The 20,920-nt window shown below is 44.8% G+C and overlaps 1 protein-coding gene across 1 annotated transcript in view; it reads right to left on the minus strand.

The window, feature by feature from the left end:
* Positions 1-20,920, minus strand: part of auts2a (activator of transcription and developmental regulator AUTS2 a) — a 946,702-nt gene that overhangs the window by 298,336 nt on the left and 627,446 nt on the right. The window contains exon 8 of the mRNA XM_055657423.1: positions 15,262-15,291. Within this exon, the coding sequence (XP_055513398.1) occupies positions 15,262-15,291 (30 nt within the window). The remainder of the gene's footprint in view (positions 1-15,261; positions 15,292-20,920) is intronic.

Below are 20,920 nucleotides of genomic sequence, written 5' to 3' on the forward strand. Positions count from 1 at the left end.
GTTTAGTTTAGTTGAGTTCAGAGATACAGCACAGAAACAGGCCATTCTGCCCACTGAGTCCGCGCCAACCAGCGATCCCCGCACACTAACACTATCCTACACATACTAGGGACAATTTACAATTTTACCAAAGCCAAAGAAGGCTCATCAGCGTCTCTTCTTCCTGAGGAGATGAAGAACCATCTGTCAGATCCTGGTGAACTTTACCACTGTGTCGGGAGCATCCTTACCAACTGCATCACAGTATGGTATGGCAACTGCTCGGTCTCTGGGAAGGCATTGCAGAGGGTGGTGAAAACCCAACGCATCAGGTCCACGCTCCCCTCCATTGAGGTCCAAAGCAAGCGCTGTGCGGAGGGCGCTCAGCATCGCCAAGGACTGCTCTCCCAACCATGGACAGCCGGGAGGCGCTACAGGTCTCTCCGTTGCCGAACCAGCAGGTCGAGAACAGTTTCTTTCCGGCGGCTGTCACTCTACTCAACAACGTACCTCTGACTGCCAATCACCCCCCCCCCCCGGACACTTATTATTTATTTTTTATTCAAATCGTTTGCTATGTCGCTCTTCAAGGGAGATGCTAAATGCATTTCGTTGTCTCTGTACTGTACACTGACAATGACAATTAAATTGAATCTGAATCTGAATCTGAATCAATTCACCTACAAACCCTGTACGTCTTTGGAGTGTGGGAGAAAACCGGGGAACCCGGGGAAAACGCAAGCAGGTCACGGGGAGAACGTACAAACTCTGTACAGACGGCACCCGCGGTTAGGATAGAACCTGGGTCTCTGGCGCTGTAAGGCAGCAACTCTTCAGCTACTCCACCCTGCCACATCAAAGTGATGAAGTCTTTCTTCTTGAGGAACCATAGGCGGATCAGAGAAAGAGCAACTACGTTTAGTTTAGTTTAGTTTTGTTTATTTTAGTTTACTTTGACCGATTCCTTGGATGGGTGTTTGTTTTCTGAGGAGAAACTAAATACATATTTAAAATCCCCAGAGATTATAAAACTATGAGGTGGTCCCATTCAAATGGAAAATTATCAATGGATCTGGCATTGTAAATAGCGAGCAGATTTTTCCCCTGGCTGAGGAATGTAGAACAAATCTACACAGTTTTATTGTAGGAGGTCAGCTATTTACACTGAGGGCAGTTCATTCAAAGGATTGTAAAGCTCTGGAATTCTCAATCCCAGTGGGTAATCATTGTCTACATTCTAAACTCTGGATTTAAGAAATCAAGGAAGGTAAATCAACAAAGATCTCATTGAACTAGAAAGGAGCCTGCTTCTCATAACTTTTAACATTTATCTACATCTTTTTGAGTTTTTTATCGTCAGACATTTCTAAAACAGGAGTGAAGGAAGACTATTTCACAGGTCTTAATTTCTTTGTTGTATGCCTCCTTGTCACCTTCCCCTCGGCTAACAAAGAACCATTCTGCATTGCCTTATCATCGTCTGCTTTGATTCCACGTTTTCACACCTTACCCCTCCATAATCTCTTGATTCCCTCTGCCGAGTCTTCAGTCTGAAGAAGGGTCTCGACCCAAAATCTCACCCACTCCTTGCATCCGGAGATGTTGCCTGTCCCGCTGAGTTAATCCAGCATTTTTTGTCCATCTTCCAAGAAATGAGGATTCGTCTGAGTTAGGCTGCCAGATACCGAGTGGGCAGTGGATTCTTTCACCCGTGCAGAACGCAAACATCTGAGAAGTACTTGTGGTTTCCTGCCAAACCACAGAGCCATGGACTTGGAGCCGATGATATGAGCGTTCTTGATCTACTCGCACCACCTTCAGATCACTCTTCTGGTTAAACCTCTGGTCAAAGGACAATAATCAAGAGATCAGGTTCCACTTTATAAACAATTGACACCGTTGCAGAGGGGAAGGTGTGTCCAGTCTTCATTGTCGGCGTATGGAAAATACAATGTCGTGGCCCTGCACATTACGTGAAGCTTGCCTCACCCTTCAGCTTTGTCCCAATCTCAGCAGGCACATCAAATGGAGTTAGATACAAAATGTTGGATAAGTGCAGTCACAGTGGCGCAGCAGTAGAGTTGATGTTTTAAGGTACTTACAGCGCTGGAGACCTGGGTTCGTTCCTGTCTCTGGGTGCTGTCTTCATGGAGTTTCTATGTTCTGACCTCGTAGGTTTTCTCCAAAATCTTTGGTTTCCTCCCATACTCCAAAGACGTACAGGTTTGTACATTTATTGGCTTGGTATCAATGCAAATTATCCCAAGTTTGTGTAGGATAGTATTAATGTGCAAGCATCACTGGTCGCTGCGGACATGGTGGGTCGAAGGGGCCATTTCCGCACTGTAACTCCAGACTACACTCAGCGGATCAGGCAACATGTCTGGAGTCCCGTACACATGAGTGGGGTCAGTGGCTTTAGTTAAGAAGCTAGGTATAGTTACATTTTTTAATCTATTCTTTAAATGTTAAATTATACATTTGCAGTTTTTTTTAATTAATTGGCAGTACTTTTACATATTTATTATGAAATATTCTTTAGTAAAGTACAATTTTTTGTTTAAGTGATTTAACTTAATCTTAACAATTTTTAAATGATTATGGAAGACTTTAAAAAATATAGTGAACTTGAGCTATCTGATCCCATGTGTGCAAATCGTAGCCCAATTTGTTATGGGATGGTTGAAAAAAATGTTTTAAAATGTGTTGGGATTTGTGTAGCTTCAAAAGGTTAGTGCAGTGACGTGGTTAGCATGGGGTTGGCTCAAAGCATAATGTAGTCCATTAAATGGTCTCTTATTGAATACCTTACCTCAGCCCACTTAACTAAGGGCACAGATGCAAACCAACATGATGCACCAGCTCACTGAGTCTGTAAAATCCAATGCTGCTAAAAGGTGAAACAAACACCATTTTGCTCCCGATAAAGTACAGGTGTCAGAGGTTACGGGGAGAAGACAGGAGAATGGGGTTAGGAGGGAGAGATGGATCAGCCATGATTGAATGGCGTAGACTTGATAAGCCATATGGCTTAATTTTACTCCTATTCCTTGTATTTTACTCCAGGAATATAATTTTACTCCTTTTCCTAATGACCCACTGAGTTACTCTAGTACGTGGTGTCTTTTTTTTTAGTTCCATGAACGTTTGTAAATCCAAAATGGACAACCCTGCGCAGCAACAGTACGAAAAAATCATTACATGTTGCACACACAAAACAGGCAAAGGACTATGTAATGGCAGCAACTCCTTCATGTACAAGCCAGACGACAACTAATAAACATCCTAGTTTAATAGCATATACTTTACCTGTCATCCAACAGCCCATTAACATGTCTCACCTGAGTACCCGTTCCCACGGGTCACTTTGTTCAAAATGACAAGGATAATGCACATGTCGACAAGCCGACAGACATGACTGTTCTTTGCGGAGGAAAACGAGAGCCAGGCAACTGTTCTTATCGGGGAAACAAGCAGACGTCGCTCATCTAAATGAAGCAGAATGCCATTCCTCAGGAGAGCACTTTCTTCATTTCCTGACTTCAAGAATATCAAACCTGCACCATTTGTCTTCATACCAAGCCACAGATGCTTGAATGCTATTTGAAATGCTGATCAAATCCAAAGGAAGCGCTTCAAACTCACGTAATCACATGCCATCTTGAAGTTCACGCAGTCAGCGCACCGAATATTCTTCATGACAGGTTGTTCACGGTGTCAGAAGGTAGACAACTCCGCGCATCAAAACGTCTCTCTCCCCTTCAGGGATTAGCCATAGAGTTAAACTAGTATAAATCTGCCCACACAACTCTGTTTAACATTTACAAAAGAAACAGCACCCGTATGTGTCCGGAGTGGGCATGTGATCATTTATGGCTTCTCAGTAAAGTCAACTATTTGTGCACTTCATGTACCTGATGTCGAATCTTTCATATGAAGAAAGACTGGATAGACTCGGCTTATACTCGCTAGAATTTAGAAGATTGAGGGGGGATCTTATAGAAACTTACAAAATTCTTAGGGGGTTGGACAGGCTAGATGCAGGAAGATTGTTCCCGATGTTGGGAAAGTCCAGGACAAGGGGTCACAGTTTAAGGATAAAGGGGAAATCCTTTAGTACCGAGATGAGAAAAACATTTTTCACACAGAGAGTGGTGAGTCTCTGGAACTCCCTGCCACAGAAGGTAGTTGAGGCCAGTTCATTGGCTATATTTAAGAGGGAATTAGATGTGGCCCTTGTGGCTAAAGGGATCAGGGGGTATGGAGAGAAGGCAGGTACGGGATACTGAGTTGGATGATCAGCCATGATCATATTGAATGACGGTGCAGGCTCGAAGGGCCGAATGGCCTACTCCTGCACCTATTTTCAATGTTTCTATGTTTCTAATCAATGTATCAGGAGTAGGCCTTTCAAATGTCCACCATCATTCCATGATACATTTTGTCATTTGTATCTGTGGTGAAATGCTCTGTTTAGCAGACAACCCGATAAGATCATACAGCCGACCACAGATGAGAGTGCGGGGAACCATCGAGAGCGAGGGGGGGGGGGGGGGGCGTCGAGAGCGTGGGGGGGGCATCGAGAGCGGGGGGGGGCATCGAGAGCGAGGAGGCACAAACAAGAATGGGTCAAGTGAAGATCATGGATCTACCTCAAGAGCCTTCTATTCACAGCCACCGTCCCTGCAATTAGTCTGCACTTCCTCAATGGAAAATATTTCCACCACATGCAAGGTAACCAACACAATACACAATATCCTATGTGCAGTCTCACCAAGCCATAAATAATAGGTGAGAACTCTTTATTCCTGCATTTCAACTGTATCCTGGAAATGTCAACATCCAGTTAGCTTTTAAAAAAAAAGGACACATATTACTCAGCGAGTCAAGAAGCAACTCTGGACAACATGGACAGGCAACACTTTGAGTCAAGACCATTCTTTAGTCTGATGTTGCCTGACACGCTGAATTATTCCAGCACTTTATGTCTTTTTTTGTAAACCAGCATCTGCAGTTCCTTGTACCTCCATCCAATTTGTCTTCCTAATTGCTTGCCGTCCCTGCAAAATATTACTGGCTATGAACTGCTCCCCAGTGCTGTTGTGGATCCGACTCTAAAATTCCCTCACCGTCTTGTGTTGGTTGGATTTTTTAGTTTAGTTTAGAGATACAGCGCGGAAACAGGCCATTCGGTCCTCGCCGACCAGCGATCCCCATATATTAACACTATCCTACACACACTAGGGACAATCTTACATTTTTATACAAAGTCAATTAACCTACAAACCTGTACGTCTTTGGAGCGTGGGTGGAAACTGAAAATCTTGGAGAAAACCCACGCGGTCAGGGGGAAGAGCGTGCAAACTCCACATAGACAGCACACGTAGTCAGGATCGAACCTGGATCACTGGCGCTGTAAGGCAGCGACTCTACGGTTGCACCACTGTGCCGCCCCAATTTCCCAGGATTTGTTGTAAGGTTTGACAGGTTATGCAGTTATATGAAACAGTGTTATGAGTAGCTATAGTCCAGGAATACACATTATTTCTCTCTTTCTAGCTCAATTTTCTGCCCATATGTTATAGGTAATCCAATAACATGTTTCTTCTGAGAGTTACTAGAACATTTGACTCAAGTGACCATATTTCATGCACAACAGTGAACAGTGGTTTTGGATGGGAAACCAGACAGTTACAGAACTGAAGAATACTCTCTTCACACCCTTGTGAATGGAAATAAATAGACAGCGTTCAGGAGCCAAAACCCTGCACAATGTTACTCTCCACATTCCAGAGACCTCTCAAGCAAACTGTAAGTAGCGGGTAATATCCAGGGAGAGATTCACTCTATCAACAGACGTGTAACATATTCAACAGCGAAGATCTCTATTTCACAGGCAGCGTTTTGGAGAATATTCCCAGTATTACTCTTGACAGGAATTGGTGGGATTTTGCTCTGGTCCATTGCCCGAATGCATCAGACTTCCGTGGCCAGATGAGAATAATCAGTCATGTCAGATCTGCACTCAGTGCCAAACTTTGGTGAGCGTTTTCACACAACAGTCCTCGTTTGAAATTCCCATTACTCTCCGAAGATAAAGTAGCAATCATTTGGGATTTGCAAAGTACTTGATGTCACATATATTTGCAGATTACAGCCTAAAATGACAGCTGAATAAACAGTCTGGTTAACACTAGCCCAAGCCTCCAACTACCCCAAGAAACCAACACAAAATGTGCAACTGATTATTAATTCTAATTATTCATCTTTATTTATGGCGCACAGCTGTTCAGACTCCTTAAGTTACAAAAAAAATGTGCCTTGAAGTACAAAATGTTCCCATCATAAAGACTGCCTCGGTGTCCCCTGTGGTCAATCTGCACAATATATGGCCCTGTTGACAGTCGAAAATTCTGCATTTGACTGCGTTTATGGGCCTTGGAGTCCCTTTACACCTTAAATATGAACAGCACTTCGATAATGGACCATTAAATCTGCATCCCTCAGACGCAGCGGCACAGTCAATTCCTGTGATTGTCAAGTTTAATTTAGAAGTCTTTGTGCAACAGTAAAGCTCCATCCCATTAAATCCCATTGCTAAATGTTGAGAACACACATGGCAGCAGTAAATCTGGGCAATTTATTAAAGGCAAATTAAAAAAAAATTTTGAGGCCGATTTCCAAGCTTTTACCATAATGTATTTTTGTTGGGACACTTTCCTGAGGTAAAGTGGCTGCAATTTGACTTAACCAACTTAATCATCGCTTTCCGTGACAGGCTGGTTCACTTATTCTCAGAACACTAACCGTACCATCTTTCCATTACTGCATCTTAACTTTGCTTGTATAAATCACGTTCCTTCGAGTGGTGCCTGTGGGCTTCTTGGCTGTTTGCTGCAAAGAATTATCCTTCACACGGGACTGTGGCTCACAGAATGTCCTTCATTGAAGGCAGCCATTTTGAACTGGGCCAGCGCTGTTGAATGCAACATTGGCACAAGGTCATCCCAAGTCTTACACCTAGTTTCCAATGATGCCTATACTAAACCTAACCACAAACACTACTGGGCCTACTGTCAGATTGTCCTCATTTTGTGCAAGACAGGACAGGGAGGTAAATCTATTATTTCCAAACATTATGGACCACAGGTTCAACTTCACCTTACCTTGCTCCAAATTCCCCATATCTCATATGTGAGCATTTAAAATATGTATCAATCTCCTTCAACCATTTCACGCGCCTGTAAGCTCCGTAATCCCACCTCTTTGGGAGGGAGAGTGGGAGGGAGAGAGGGAGGGTGGGAGGGAGAGATGGAGGGTAGGTGGGAGGGAGAGAGGGGGGAAGCCTATTGCCACCATCTGCGGCAGCAATTGTCCAGATTCAGGGACAGTTTCTTCCCAGCTGTTATCAGGCAACTGAACCATCCTACCACAACCCGAGAACAGGGCTGAACTACTATCTACCTCACCAAGGACACTGGGACAATCTTTGATCGGACTTTGCCGGCTTTACCTTGCACTAAACGTTATTCCCTTACCATGTATCTGTACACTGCGAATGGCTCGATTGGAATCATGGATTGTCTTTCTGCTGGCTGGTTAGCACGCAACAAAAGCTTTTCACTGTACCTCGGTACACATGACAATAAACTAAACTGGACAGTAGATGGGACTGTTCTGTACTCTTGTTGGCGCCATAACATGGCGACAATCGGTTGAATGCAACACAAAGCATTTCATGTGACAATAAAGTATCATTTATTCGTTGCAAAGTAATGGAAGCAACAGAAAGAAAAGTAGGAGATGGAAGATCACTTGTTTCACAATGACACCCATTAAACCCACACTGCTTCAGTTGAGAACATCAGTAAATTTAATGCAACATGAACAGTGCGAGCAAAATGCTTTCTGCTTTAATTCGTCACTATGTTCACACCACAGAAAGCCTTACACCGGATTATGCTATTTTCCTCTGCGCGTGTTATTTATGTAAAATAAATCACAGGCCTCTTGCAAAATCTACGTGAATCTGCCCGGTGGTGCAGCAGTAGAGTTGCTGCCTCACCACGCCAGAGTCCCTGGTTAGATCCTGGCTGTGGTTGCTCTCTGCATGGAGTTTGCATGTTCTCTCTGTGTCCTGCGTGGGATTTCTCTGGGTGCTTTGGTTTTCTCCCACACTCCAAAAACATACAGGTTTGTAGGTTAATTGTAATGTGGTAAAAGTTGTAAATTGGTGTGTTTAAGACTGTTGGCAGATCAATTTCCCTCCTGGGATAAAGTTTAATTGTATCGTATCGTTCTATTTAAGTGTTGCTCTCCAGTATCTCCACTAAATTCTTCTTCTTCATGGAAGCCTGCTGTCAGGGGGTTAGAAAGTTGTGTGGTGACTTGGGGACATAACAGCTCAGTTTCTTGTCTTTATGCCAGCAATGTCCCTCCTGAAAGTCAATATAAAAAGGATGTCTCTACTATGAGGGAAGATCATTCTTAATTCCGACCTGTCTGGGTTTGAGTCTTTGCTGTATCTAATGCACTCAATTACTTCCTCATTTCACACGGAGAGTCATCAAACTGGCTGGAGTCCGGTTTCTGAGATTAGGAAGTGGTAGAGTTGCTGCCTTACAGAGACCCAGGTTCAATCCTGATGACGTGTGCTGTCTGTACGGAGTTTGTACTTTCTCCCCCATGATCGGGTGGGTTTCCTGCGAGATCTTCGGTTTCCTCCCCCACTCCAAAGACGTACAGGTTTGTAGGTTAATTGGCTTGGTGTAAATGTAAATTGTCCCGAGTGTGTGTAGGGTAGTGCTGGTGTACGGGGATCGCTGGTCAGCACGGTCTTGGTGGGCCGCAGGGCCTGTTACCAACACTATATCTGTAATTGAGGTTCCACCCATGCTGAAAAATAATGCACAATGACAGGCTTGCATGGTCCCCTGCCCCACTCTAGGTTAGATGGTTCAGATCAGCAATGATGGCCTATTCTAGCTTGGCACCTTGACTGAGGGCAGAGAACTGAGGCCTGCAGAAGACTTTGAGTGTTGCAATGAAGTGCCACCCAGTGAGGGAGAGACAGCAGTCCTCTCAATAGACAATAGACAACAGGTGCAGGAGGAGGCCATTTGGCCCTTCAGGCCAGCACCGCCATTCAATGTGATCATGGCTGATCATCCCCAATCAGTACCCCGTTCCTGCCTTCTCCCCATATCCCCCGACTCCGCTATCTTTAAGAGCCCTCTCACCTCTACACTGCTGAACATCAAGATTCAGGTGAGATGAAGTGGTAGTTCTGAATGAGTTTCTGCTGTGATGTTGCTCTGTACCATCTACGCACAAACATCACTCAAAAAATACTGAATGTACTCACTATCTTCCCACTTCACCAACGTGCCAATAATTGTCCAATGACCACCATCCTAGATCCATGACAGGAACTGATAACCACACCACACCTCCATTGCCTTTACAACAGCATTGCTTTTTAGACACATATAAGCTGGAGTGCTGTCTGTACGGAGTTTGTACATTCTCCCCGTGATCTGCATGGGTTTTCTCCGAGATCTTCGGTTTCCTCCCACACTCCAAAGACGTACAGGCTTGTAGGTAAATTGGCTTGGTAAATGTAAAAATTGTCCCTAGTGGGTGTAGGATAGTGTTAATGTGCGGGGATTGGTGGTCGGCGTGGACCAGGTGGGCCGAAGGGCCTGTTTCCACGCTGTATGTCCATGACGTTATTACCCCTTCATTACTGCACATACCTGCTCCATTCCCTATACATCTATACCTTTCCATTACAATACTGCAGCTCCATTATCAGCACCGACCTAACCCTATGGTTCCAGAGTCACCTCCCCACCATCAGCGCTGTATTGTCAACATTACTCAATGGCCTTCATTTTATTGTCTTCTGCTCCCTGCATCCACCTTCTAGGTCAAAAAACGTCACAAATGTGTTTGCAGGAAACAGTCTCTCGTTTAAAGTATTCTTGCTTCTGCCGACTGCATCGCTAATGTTTTCAACGATGATGGTGATGATGATGATGCTTCTGCCCAAATTCATAATTTGGAAGATAGACACAAAACGCTGGAGCAACTCACATTGTCAGGCAACATCTCTGGATATGAGGAATAGGTGGCGTTTTCGGGTCGAGTCCCTTCTTCAGACTGAGAGTCGGGGGGGGGAGAGGGAAACTAGGAGGCATGAAAAGGTTCAGAACAAATCAGAGCCGGCACCGATGACCAAGGAAAGGTGGAGCCCACAATGGTCCATTGTTGGCCGTGGAAGAGGTGATAGCGGAGGGGTGGACGGATGCGAACAGTGTCATTATTTTGCAGCAAAGCTACAGGTGTATGAGAGAGGTAAAAAAACTCTGCAAATTGAAATTGCTGCAGAGGAATTTAGGAGCACAATTCTCCAGGGGATGATGCTTACAATGGAGATTAGTCCCAGATTCCAACAATCTGTGCTCAAGAGTTTTAAATATAGAAGAACATTGGTTCACTATTGCACACTGCCACAAATGCTACAAATGCAACATTTGCATCATTAGCAGCTTACTAAAATGACATGTCTGACTAAGCTTAAGGAGATCATTGCTTAAGGCAGCAGAAACGCACTGATACAGCATTTTTCACAATTTAGTTCATTGTAGAGGGAAATGCAGCAAAATAGATCAATTACACGGTTTCAGTTGCACAATGGACGCAAAGGCCCACATTTCTACCAAGGATTTTGGGTGGCCATAAGAACATAAGACATCGGAGCAAGATTAGGCCATTCAGCCCATCGAGTTTGCTCCCGTCATTCAATCATGGCTGACTTATTTTTCCTTCTCAACCTTTTTACTAAACAAGAACCTTTAGTTTACACAAACCTTATGCCAAGCCAATTTACCTACAAACCTGTACGTCTTTGGAGTGTGGGAGGAAACCGGAGATCTCGGAGAAAACCCACGGGATCATGGGGAGAATGTACAAGCTCCATCGAGACAGCACCAGTGGTCGGGATTGAACCCGGGTCTCCGGTGCTGCAAGGGCTGTAATGCCCCTGTCCCACTCTGGAAACCTGAACGGAAACCTCTGGAGACTTTGTGCCCCACCCAAGGTTTCCGTGCGGTTCCCGGAGGTTTTTGTCAGTCTCCCTACCTGCTTCCACCACTTGCAACCTCCGGCAACCACCTGCAACCTCAGTGATACAGGTGAGGGGGGTTGGACATGCATGGGGGCACTGGGAAGAGTGGAATGGTGAGGGGGGGAGGGAGAGTGAGGGAGGGGGAGGGGGAAGGGGAAGGGAGGGAGAGGAGAGGGGGAGAGCAGACGGGGAGGGGGAGGTTTTAGAGGGAGGGGGAAGGGGAGGGAGAGGGGGGAGGGGGAGAAGGAGAGGGAGAGAGGGAGGGGGGGGGATGGGAGGGGGAGGGAGGGAGGTAGAGGGAGGGGGAGAGGGGAGGGGGGAGGGAGGTGGAAGGGGAGAGGGGGAGGGGGGAGGGATGGGAGAGGGGGAGAGCGGACAGGGAGGGGAAGACAAAGTGGCGGGGGAGGGGGAGAGGGGGGGGGGAAAGGGAGGGGGGGGGGAGGAGGAGGAGGGGTGAGGGAGAGCATAAGGAGAGGGTGAGGGAGACAAAGGGCCCAGCTAGCATAGGGATTAATTAACATGATAGTGTATGTTAAGCGCAGAGCAGACTTGGACTTTTAAGTTGCATTTCAAGACAAGCGTGAACGTTGGACCCTGTGGACCATATACAGCAAGCGTTGACTGGTGCTGACTGACTATCCTTATGAAATATGAATGGTTGGCATGACTCCAGCCATAGTTTGACAGGATTTAGATTTTCATTTATGAAATTATAAAACCAGCTGCCAGCTGATCCTGGTGGAGCGGTTTCATAAATTCACACTGTTGGTGTTGGTGGGCTTTGCACGAATTTCCACCTATTAATATAAAGTTGAAGCAGCCTTGCCAACTCCGACTGGATGAAGGACTGGGCTGAAACCCCGTCTCCTCTTCTCTTCCCTCCTCTCGTCTGTCTCCCTCCCGATAAAGGGCTGCACGGTGGCGCTGCGGTAGACTTGCCGCCTTACAGTGCTTGAAGCGCCAGAGACCTGAGTTCGATCCCGACTACGGGTGCTGTCTGTATGGAGTTTGTACGTTCTCCCGGTGACCTGCGTGGGTTTTCCCCGAGATCTTCGGTTTCCTCCCACGCTCCAAAGATGTACGGGTTTGTAGGTTAATTGGCTTGGTACAAGTGTAAAATTGTCCCTAGCGTGTGTGGGCTAGTGCGTGGGGATCGCTGGTCGGCATGGACCTCGGCGGGCCGAAGGGCCTTATTCCATGCTGTATCTCCAAACAAAACGACACCCCCCCATCTGCGATAGATTTACAAGCCCGGAGATTCCCGGAGAACCCTGTGAAAAAAAAAAAACTCCTGGAGGCAAACCAACCGTCTGCACTGAACTTTCATGACCATGTTTCCCATATGTGCTCTGGTGAATGATGTTTGCTGCCAGAAGCATAGATTCAAACATCCACAGCATTCAATATTATCAACACTTGTGCCTATGAATTTATTAGTGTCTCTGATAATTCCTGGCACATTTTACCGACACTTCCACTCCTGCATCCATTTTCGGCTCGGCCCTTGGTAAGTTTAGCAGATTTCTGGCTGCCTCCTGCATTCCAGGCATTACATTTTCAACCTTGCTGTATTCTATGGCTATTTCATCTGACAGTTTTCTACAGATCATTCTCTTTGCTTGCTGGATTCTGCTACTGATAGCACCAGCTCGTCCTTCAAGAGCAGATTCCTGGCAGTTCCTGCGCATTCCTAACGACTGCACATCGCATCCTGTACATAGCTGGGAGACTATGCTGCATCCGGCAAATTCCTGGATAGTCCATATGATATCCAGTACACTTCTGGCTAGTCTATGCTGAGACACTCATCTCCCTCATCAGCCCTCTCAGTGCACTGCACACTACTGCTACTAGGTAGACTGAGCGATCGTTTCGTTCAACACCTTTGCTCAGTCCGCCTGGGCCCACCTGGTCTTCCTGTTGCAAAACAATTTAATTCCCCTTCCCATTCCTACATTGACCTTTCTGTCCTGGGCCTCCTCTATTCTCAGAGTGAGGTCAAATGTAAATTGGAGGAACAGCATCTCATATTTTGCTTGGGCAGCTTACACCCCAGTGGTACGATAATTGCCTCCCCCTTCTCTCTGTCCCTCCTCCACCCAAGTCGTTGTTCTAGATTTGTTGTTGTCCTGGTGAGTTTCATTGTCTGCAACTCATTTTCACCTAGCACACAGCTAATAATGGCTGCTTCCTTTATCATCATTACTTTTTTTCCATGTCTTTCATTCATTTGTTCTACATTTCACCTGTCTATATCTATCATTTCCCTTTCCCCTGTCTCTCAGTCTGCAGAAGGGTCTCGACCCGGAATGTCACAATAGGGTCATGATGGTCGGTGTGGACAAGATGATGGGCCTGTTTCCATGGCTCGATGACAGTAAGACTCGGGCCAAAATCTCCATTTTCCGGCAGGAATAACCCAGTTGATAATTAGATTTGGGAAACGCAGACTGATTATTCTTTTCTCTCATCTCACGGGGGTTGAGTTTGCCTGCAGCACCTTTACCACCAGGTCCACGAGGAAGAGCTAACTTAGCACGAATCACAAAACCAGCCCGAGAGTTTGCGGTGCATAGAGTCTGGCCTCCCACGGAACAGTACCGACTAATTGAGCCATTGGGAGGGGGGGGGGGGGAGGGGGGAGGGGGCGGGATCAAATATACATTTTTAGTCACCTGTTACCCCGTGACAGTTCTTCGACACAAAATAGCACGATACATAATTTATGCTCTGAAAGGGGGAATGATTCCACAGCAAGGTAAAGCTTAAAATTAATGCTTCAGTGCTACAGGCAATTAGCTTTAGCAGCGAGACCCTGGCCTGGTACTTAAGGGACTCATTAATTCCCAGGTTCCATGAACCTTGGAAACCATCTAATTCATGTTGCTCTGGCGTCTGATGATGTTGTATCACCTCAAAACTGAATTCACAATTTAGGACGCACCTTTATGTTCAGATACTTCTCAGGCACCTCAAACTCAGCTTTGAACTGTCATCCCGCAGACTAATCTGGTTCTTACTCAACATGATTAATTGAAACATTCAGGGGACATCTGTAGGCTCCCTTTGCCGAGGCCTTATTTCAAAGAACGCTTCTTGTAATGAGATGCAAACAAGTCTTCTCGGGCACTAGAGGACTCCAGCTTGTCTCCAAACCGGCCGAACCGGTAGAACTCAGTACAAGTCAGAGACAGTTCTGCAAGTGTAGGCTCATTAGAGTGCCTCATTATTAAAGTAAATACAAACAGACACCGATAATATTGCAATGTGGTCCTATCCAAAATGGAGATGAACTGTATTCAGATCGAGAAAATAGGCTGAGAAAAACCGTGCAAAAAATAAACCCACAGTGTGACAGTAAGCAGAATGAATTCACTTAATTGGATATTCTCATTAAGTAAACTCATGCTGGTCATTGCTGCTTTTCCCCACGGCCACTAATGAAGGAGACAAGGTGGGGGTAATCTCAATGTAACTAGGCCTACAGCCATCCACAACAGAAATGACATCAAATCAGCAGCTCGTCCCCAAACTCATTTAGTGTGCTGTACAAGACGCAATTATCACTCTTAAATGAACAGAATCTTACAATCCCTGAACATTTCCAATTCAAATTGATTGCAAGCAAAGTGATAAGTATAACCAATTTTCAACTTGCTTGGTTTCAAGTATTAATTGTGATTACTTTTTTCAAGAAGCCATCCCAGGCCACAATATCACAACCCATTGATTTATTTATTTTAGAAAACGTGATCTTTCTTTCATTTCTGTGATACTTCGTTCAGACTGGCCCAGGTACGACAAGATGAAGCCGGCAGAACATCATCACAAGCAAATCATGCGTTTTGCAGGATCTGTTTCAGAAGTGTGTCTGCATCCCTGTCAAAGATCAGCAGTCAATGACAACGGCACTTCATTGAACCTGCCAGACACCAAACAATCAATTCTGAAAGTCTCTCTTTCTCTCCCACCGAATTTGTGCAAGAAACCACAATTGTGCAGAGTTGATGAGTGACTGTGCGTTCTTTCAAACAATGATAATTTTCTTCTCAAGACATACAGAAAAAGATTCACAGCTTGTTTCAATACATAACCATGGTCCATATGAATGGACTTCTCAAACTATTAAAACAGCACAGCCAATGCAATCTTACCTTCTCATCCGGATCACTGTCACTGTCACACTGAAACAAGGAAAGAGAAAAAAAAACGTGTTAGGAAAAAACAGGCGGGTGAAATGTTTGATTCTTTTTAAAAGAATGAGTTAATCAGCTTTCTTTCCTCCAGCACTGGAACTTGAAAGAAGCAACAAGCAAAACTCGGGTTAGTTGCAAAGGTACTGGCATTAATGTAAGCTAATCAGAACAGTGATTAAAAATAACTCGCTCCCAAAGTGCCAGTGAAGCGCGTCCTAAAGCTGCCACAAGCTAATGACTTCCAGCAACATTATTGGGCAAGATGGACCAGAACTTCATCAGCCATTTCCCTTGTCCTCAGTTGGGTGATTTTAGGTGTGAAATTGATGAGCACTGAGCATTTTCCTTTCATAAAACACATATTAAACCAGAAGATGTACATTCAAGCACACGTCATATAATTGATAACAGCAAAATAATAAAGAACTCAGCAGAGATATTTCCAGTGCGATCATAAGCCCAGACCAAAAGTAATATGTGCCAGCCATGAGCTGTATATTTTTTTAAATAACCCAAGATTAGATTAACTTGATTTAAAACAAATCAATTGCCGATGCACATTACATATTGGTGAGAATTGCTCGATTTTTTGTGATTAAACTGAGAAACCCCTTTAACATCTGAGTCAGTCAAGCAGGACTCTTATTAATAGTCCAAATGCAATGATTCTGGCCAATATTAAAGAGTCCCACTCCCAAACAGGCTAATGGAGGTAAACACAAAATGCTCGAGTAGCTCATTGGGTCAGGTAGCATCTCTGGAGAAAAGCAATAGGTGGCATTTGGGTCGTGACCCTTCTGCAGACTGAGGGGAAAGGAAATGAGAGACTGATGAAACATTACCTACTCCGTTTCTCCAGAGATGCTTCCTGACCCGCTGAGTTACACCAGTACTTTATGTCTTTTTTGGGGGTAAACCACCATCTGCAGTTCTTTCTTACTCAGACTTGTGGAGAGATGATTAGCACTTTTTATTTTGTTCCCAGAAAATAAAGCAAGATTGATATCCACTGTAAAATAAATCATTAGCGTTTGTTTGCTGAATGGGGTAGAATTTTGACCTACAATTTTCACTACAGAAGAGGACAAACACAATCTTGGCCGTGGGGACCTATATTAACTGATGAAAAACATCAATAATTAGCACCACGCCAAACAACAACATCGCCTACCTTTTCCCTAATGTTTTTCATGCAGCAAAATGTCCCAAGGTATTTCTTAGGAACATTAGGAACCAATGATAAAAATACATCTGTTGATGAACACATCATCAGTGATGTAAACACATTGGGTGTTTCGGGTCTTTCAACATCAGACACCCTCACCCAGGCGACCCAGCCGTGGTTGATCAGACCACAACTTGGCTTCAGGTGGCATTCGCTCCTCCCCATGGACCTCCTCTCCTAATCCAGAGCCATCTCGGGGTTTTCTCCGCTGCCTCTGTGGCTCTTCTCCTCTCCATTCTGTTGATGCCCAGTGCGCTCAAGGCTTTGTAGAGCGATTGCCCTGCAAAACGTCTGCAGCCAACCTCGATGTGCATACACCTTGCCTTCCAGCTCTGCTTGCGGGCAGTCTATGACCAGCTCTTCGTACTTGGTCTTCTTCCTCTCGTGGGCCTCCTCCAGACGGTCCTCCCACGACACTGTCAGTTGAGCCACAATTGGAGACATTGGAGCATTGGCCCAAACTGTAAGACTTTCTGGGGCTTCATAAAAGGAGGAAAGGTTTATGTGAAAATAAATAGGCGGGACGGAACCATCCGTCATCCTGAAAGATGGTTAAAATCTGAAGAAGGGCTCCGACCCGAAACGTCACCAATTCCTTTTCTCCACAGATGCAACCTGAATGACTCCAGCAATTGGTGTCCATCTTCGGTTTAAAGCAGCATCCGCAGTTCCTTCCCACACAAGTCGAGGTTTAGTGCGGCATCCTGATTCATAATTTATAGGTTCACAGATGGAGCACTCAAAGAATTGTTGGCATTGGTCAAAACTTCGATAATGGAATTCTTAATTTACCCGAGAATAATATTGAACATTCTGAAATCAAATGGTGCAAAGTGCAAAAATGAAGGCAGCATATTTTAGCGTAAAGGAAATATCGTAATATCTTTGAAAAATGAGAGGAGACGTCAACCTCAAGACTCTTCCACGGTTGGATGGGAAAGTCATGAATTGTGAAGCCCGATAATTGTGGCCAGTTTACTGCAAATATGATCACTGCTTTGAAAGATTTTCTTGATGCATTTGCTTATTTCTTCTGACAGAAATGTAATAGTTCGTAAAAGTTAGTTGTCCATGCACAGAGAGAATTTAGATCCTGCACCTTGGCTTGCCTTGGAATGACAATCCGTGGCCATAAATTAACATTCCCGAGTAATTATTTGAGATGTAAATCAATGAAGCGGACTGGGAATCCATCCTCAGAAGCCGGAACGTCGGCATTTACGGAAGGACAGTGGCATATTTATGAGGCAAGTCCAATTGACTTTTTAATTAACTTGTTTATCGAGTTAATGGAGATATACACAGCGCAAGATACATTATAGATCATTGCTCATAACACAGGGTGCATATACAAGGAGATGACATGGAAATGTAATCAAGAATCACATTATTCCCGCTGGATTGACACAATATATGATGACATATGATGTTCTAAGTGTGAATCGCCATGAGGTTCACACCATTCATTATCTTCCATCCGCTCAGAAAGAAAATGCAAGGAGTGCTTAATAGACCATACAATGGTCCTCCCCCTGCTCATGAAGAAAATGAAAGAGCAAATCTGATTTTATAGGCAAGTGAACCCATACATCATCACCTGTCCGAACATCCCTTGCATCAGTAAACAATCATTCTGCCACAATGATTTTTTTTTACAGCCAAGTATTTGCAGGATAAAACTGCAGGGACAAATCTTAGAGTCGTACAGCACAGAAACAGGCTCTTCGGCCCAACTTGTCCATGCCGACCAAGATGCTACATCTAAGCTAGTCCCATTTGCTGGCGTTTGGCCCACATCCTGACAAATCTTTTCTATCCATGCTTATGTAATAAGATTTTAGGACTTAAAATGATTATTTTAAAATATTAATTCATTACTTTTTTAGTTTAATTTAGAGATACAGCGCGGTAACAGGCCCTTTGGCCCACTGAGTCCACACAGACCAGCGATACCCGCACACTTACAGTATCCGACACACAAAACTACTTCACTTAAAATCTTATAGCATAAGCGTGGACTGTGTCATTGTTTGATATTTAATAGTCACTAGTATGAAAGCCAAACTGAAAATTGGCAGAAGAACCTGAATTGGTGAGGGAAGGAACTGCAGATGCTGGTTTACACCGACGATAGACACAACAAGCTGGAGTAACTCAGCGGGGCAGGCAGCATCTCTGGAAGAGAAGGAATGGGTGACGTCTTCGACCCAAAACATCACCCATTCCTTCTCTCCAGAGATGCTGCCTGTCCCGCTGAGTTACTCCAGCTTGTTGTGTCCATCTACTGAATTAGTGTGGTGTTGCTAAACCTTTGAAGGTCTTTCATTGATGACTCTGATCTACAAAGGTAATTCTGAAGTGACACAAGGAACTGGTGGCTTGAACAAAACACATAGTGCTGGAGTAACTAAGCAGGTGGGGCAGTGGATGGAATGGATAGGTGGTGTTTCAGGTCGTGACGTTTCTTCGTAGGGGGGGTAGGGGGGGGGGGGGGGGGGGAGAAAGCTGTAGAAGAAAAGTGGGGTGGGACGAATTGATAACTCCAGATAAGTAACAGGGTAAGGGGTAAGGCAGATGGGTAGAGTAAATGAAAAAGGCAGGTGATGAAAAGGAGAAAAGGATATTAGCTAAGGAGAGGAGCTGTCCAAGGTTTTTTAACATGGAGGACAATTGTTTCAACATCTAGCACCGAACACAGCAGAAATATTTTTCTAACTAGCTGGCAAAAATGAGGAACTTGGATGGCCTTTTGCTAATTTTGTGTTTGTTTACGACGTTATCTGTGAGCATTGTGTTCACAGGCCTGTAATGCTGTGTGCAAGCAAAAATTGCATTATTCCATTCTCAATACATATGACAATTAAACACTCTTGAATAAACTACCCGAGTAGCTAGTCTGACTGGAATGTACCGTATATTCACTTAACCCAGACAATGAAGCTAATCAAGGGTTTGTTAAAAGTATAATTCAAACATTTATTCTGATTTTAAAAGCCTAATAAGGTGTCACAACAAATAGTTTTCAATTCTACATTTGAAGGATAATCTTGTACTTTAAACTTCAATGTATGATGTGTGGGTGATGGTTCATTCATACATTATTGAACAAAAATAGATGTAAAGTATAAAACAATTCAACCTTTAATGCTTGCCTTTCATAGTTTTGTTTCTCATAAGCATGTGCAGAGTAAATTTGCAAATTGTTCTTTTGTGTATAGATTTTGATTTTAGTTTTAGAGATCCAGTAGGCAAACAGGCCTTTCAGCCCACCCAGTTCATGCCAACCAGCGATCCCCGTACACTAGCACTGTTCTACACACACTAGGGACAATTTACAATTTTTTTCACCAATGATATCACAAACCTGCACGTCTTTGGAGTGTGGATGGAAACTGGAGCACCCGAAGAAAACACACATGGTCACGGGGCAAAACGTACAAACTCCGTACAGAGAGCACCTGTAGTCAGGATCGGACCCTGACGCTGTAAGGCAGCAACTCTACCGCTGCGCCACTGGAGCTTCAGCCCATCAGGTTATTAGGCTTGAATTAGATTTTTTTTGATTGCTTCAATTCCAGAACAAAGAAACAGCTACATGTCCAGAACAAAGCAACCTGCCCAATAAGGGAGCACCTGTTCCTGGGCCATGGTGTGAGCAAGCTGTAAAGAGCCTGTCCCACCAGCATGCGATAGCATGCGTCTAGCGCGACCAAACGTGGTCGCTTGAGGCGTACGGCCTTGCGGGGCCGGTCCCACTTCGATCGGCGGAGGCGTATGGAGTTGTGCGGGGCTGGTCCCGACATCGCGCGGGGCTCCAAAAATCTTGCACTGTCCGAAAATCCCGCGTGACAACGGCCTGTCGGCCCGCAGCCGCATTGATGCCACCTGTTCCAATGAGTTACTCCAGCATTTAGTGTCTATTGACAAAACCCTCTGCCGCTCTGGAGACTCGGTGGGCTCCAAAGCACCAGCTCAATCTCCGGCATAGGAGCGCTTCACTGACCTGCAGCCAGCTCACCAGGAGCGTGCCATCGAATTTACAATGCCGTCCCCTCATGAGTTCAACGTGCCAGCGCTTCACAGAGATGAATGATCACCAGCAGCTCATACATTATGTAAAGACAATAAAACGAATCGTGCAAAGCGCTTCAAAAGGTTGCCTGTCTGGAGCCTGAGTACATAATTATAGGCAGGAGCAGTACACAAAAACGTAATGTCTTTTTAACTGGTACAGTCTCCATGCATTAGTTTACTTTAGAGTTACAGCCCGAAACAGGCCATTCGGCCCTCCCACCAGCAATTCCCGTGCACTAACACTATCCTACACACAGTGGGGACAATTTACAATTTGAACAAGTCAATTAACCGACAAAACCTGTACATCTTCAGAGT

Source organism: Leucoraja erinacea, chromosome 28 (genome assembly GCF_028641065.1).
Source record: "Leucoraja erinacea ecotype New England chromosome 28, Leri_hhj_1, whole genome shotgun sequence".
Lineage (NCBI taxonomy): Eukaryota > Metazoa > Chordata > Chondrichthyes > Rajiformes > Rajidae > Leucoraja > Leucoraja erinaceus.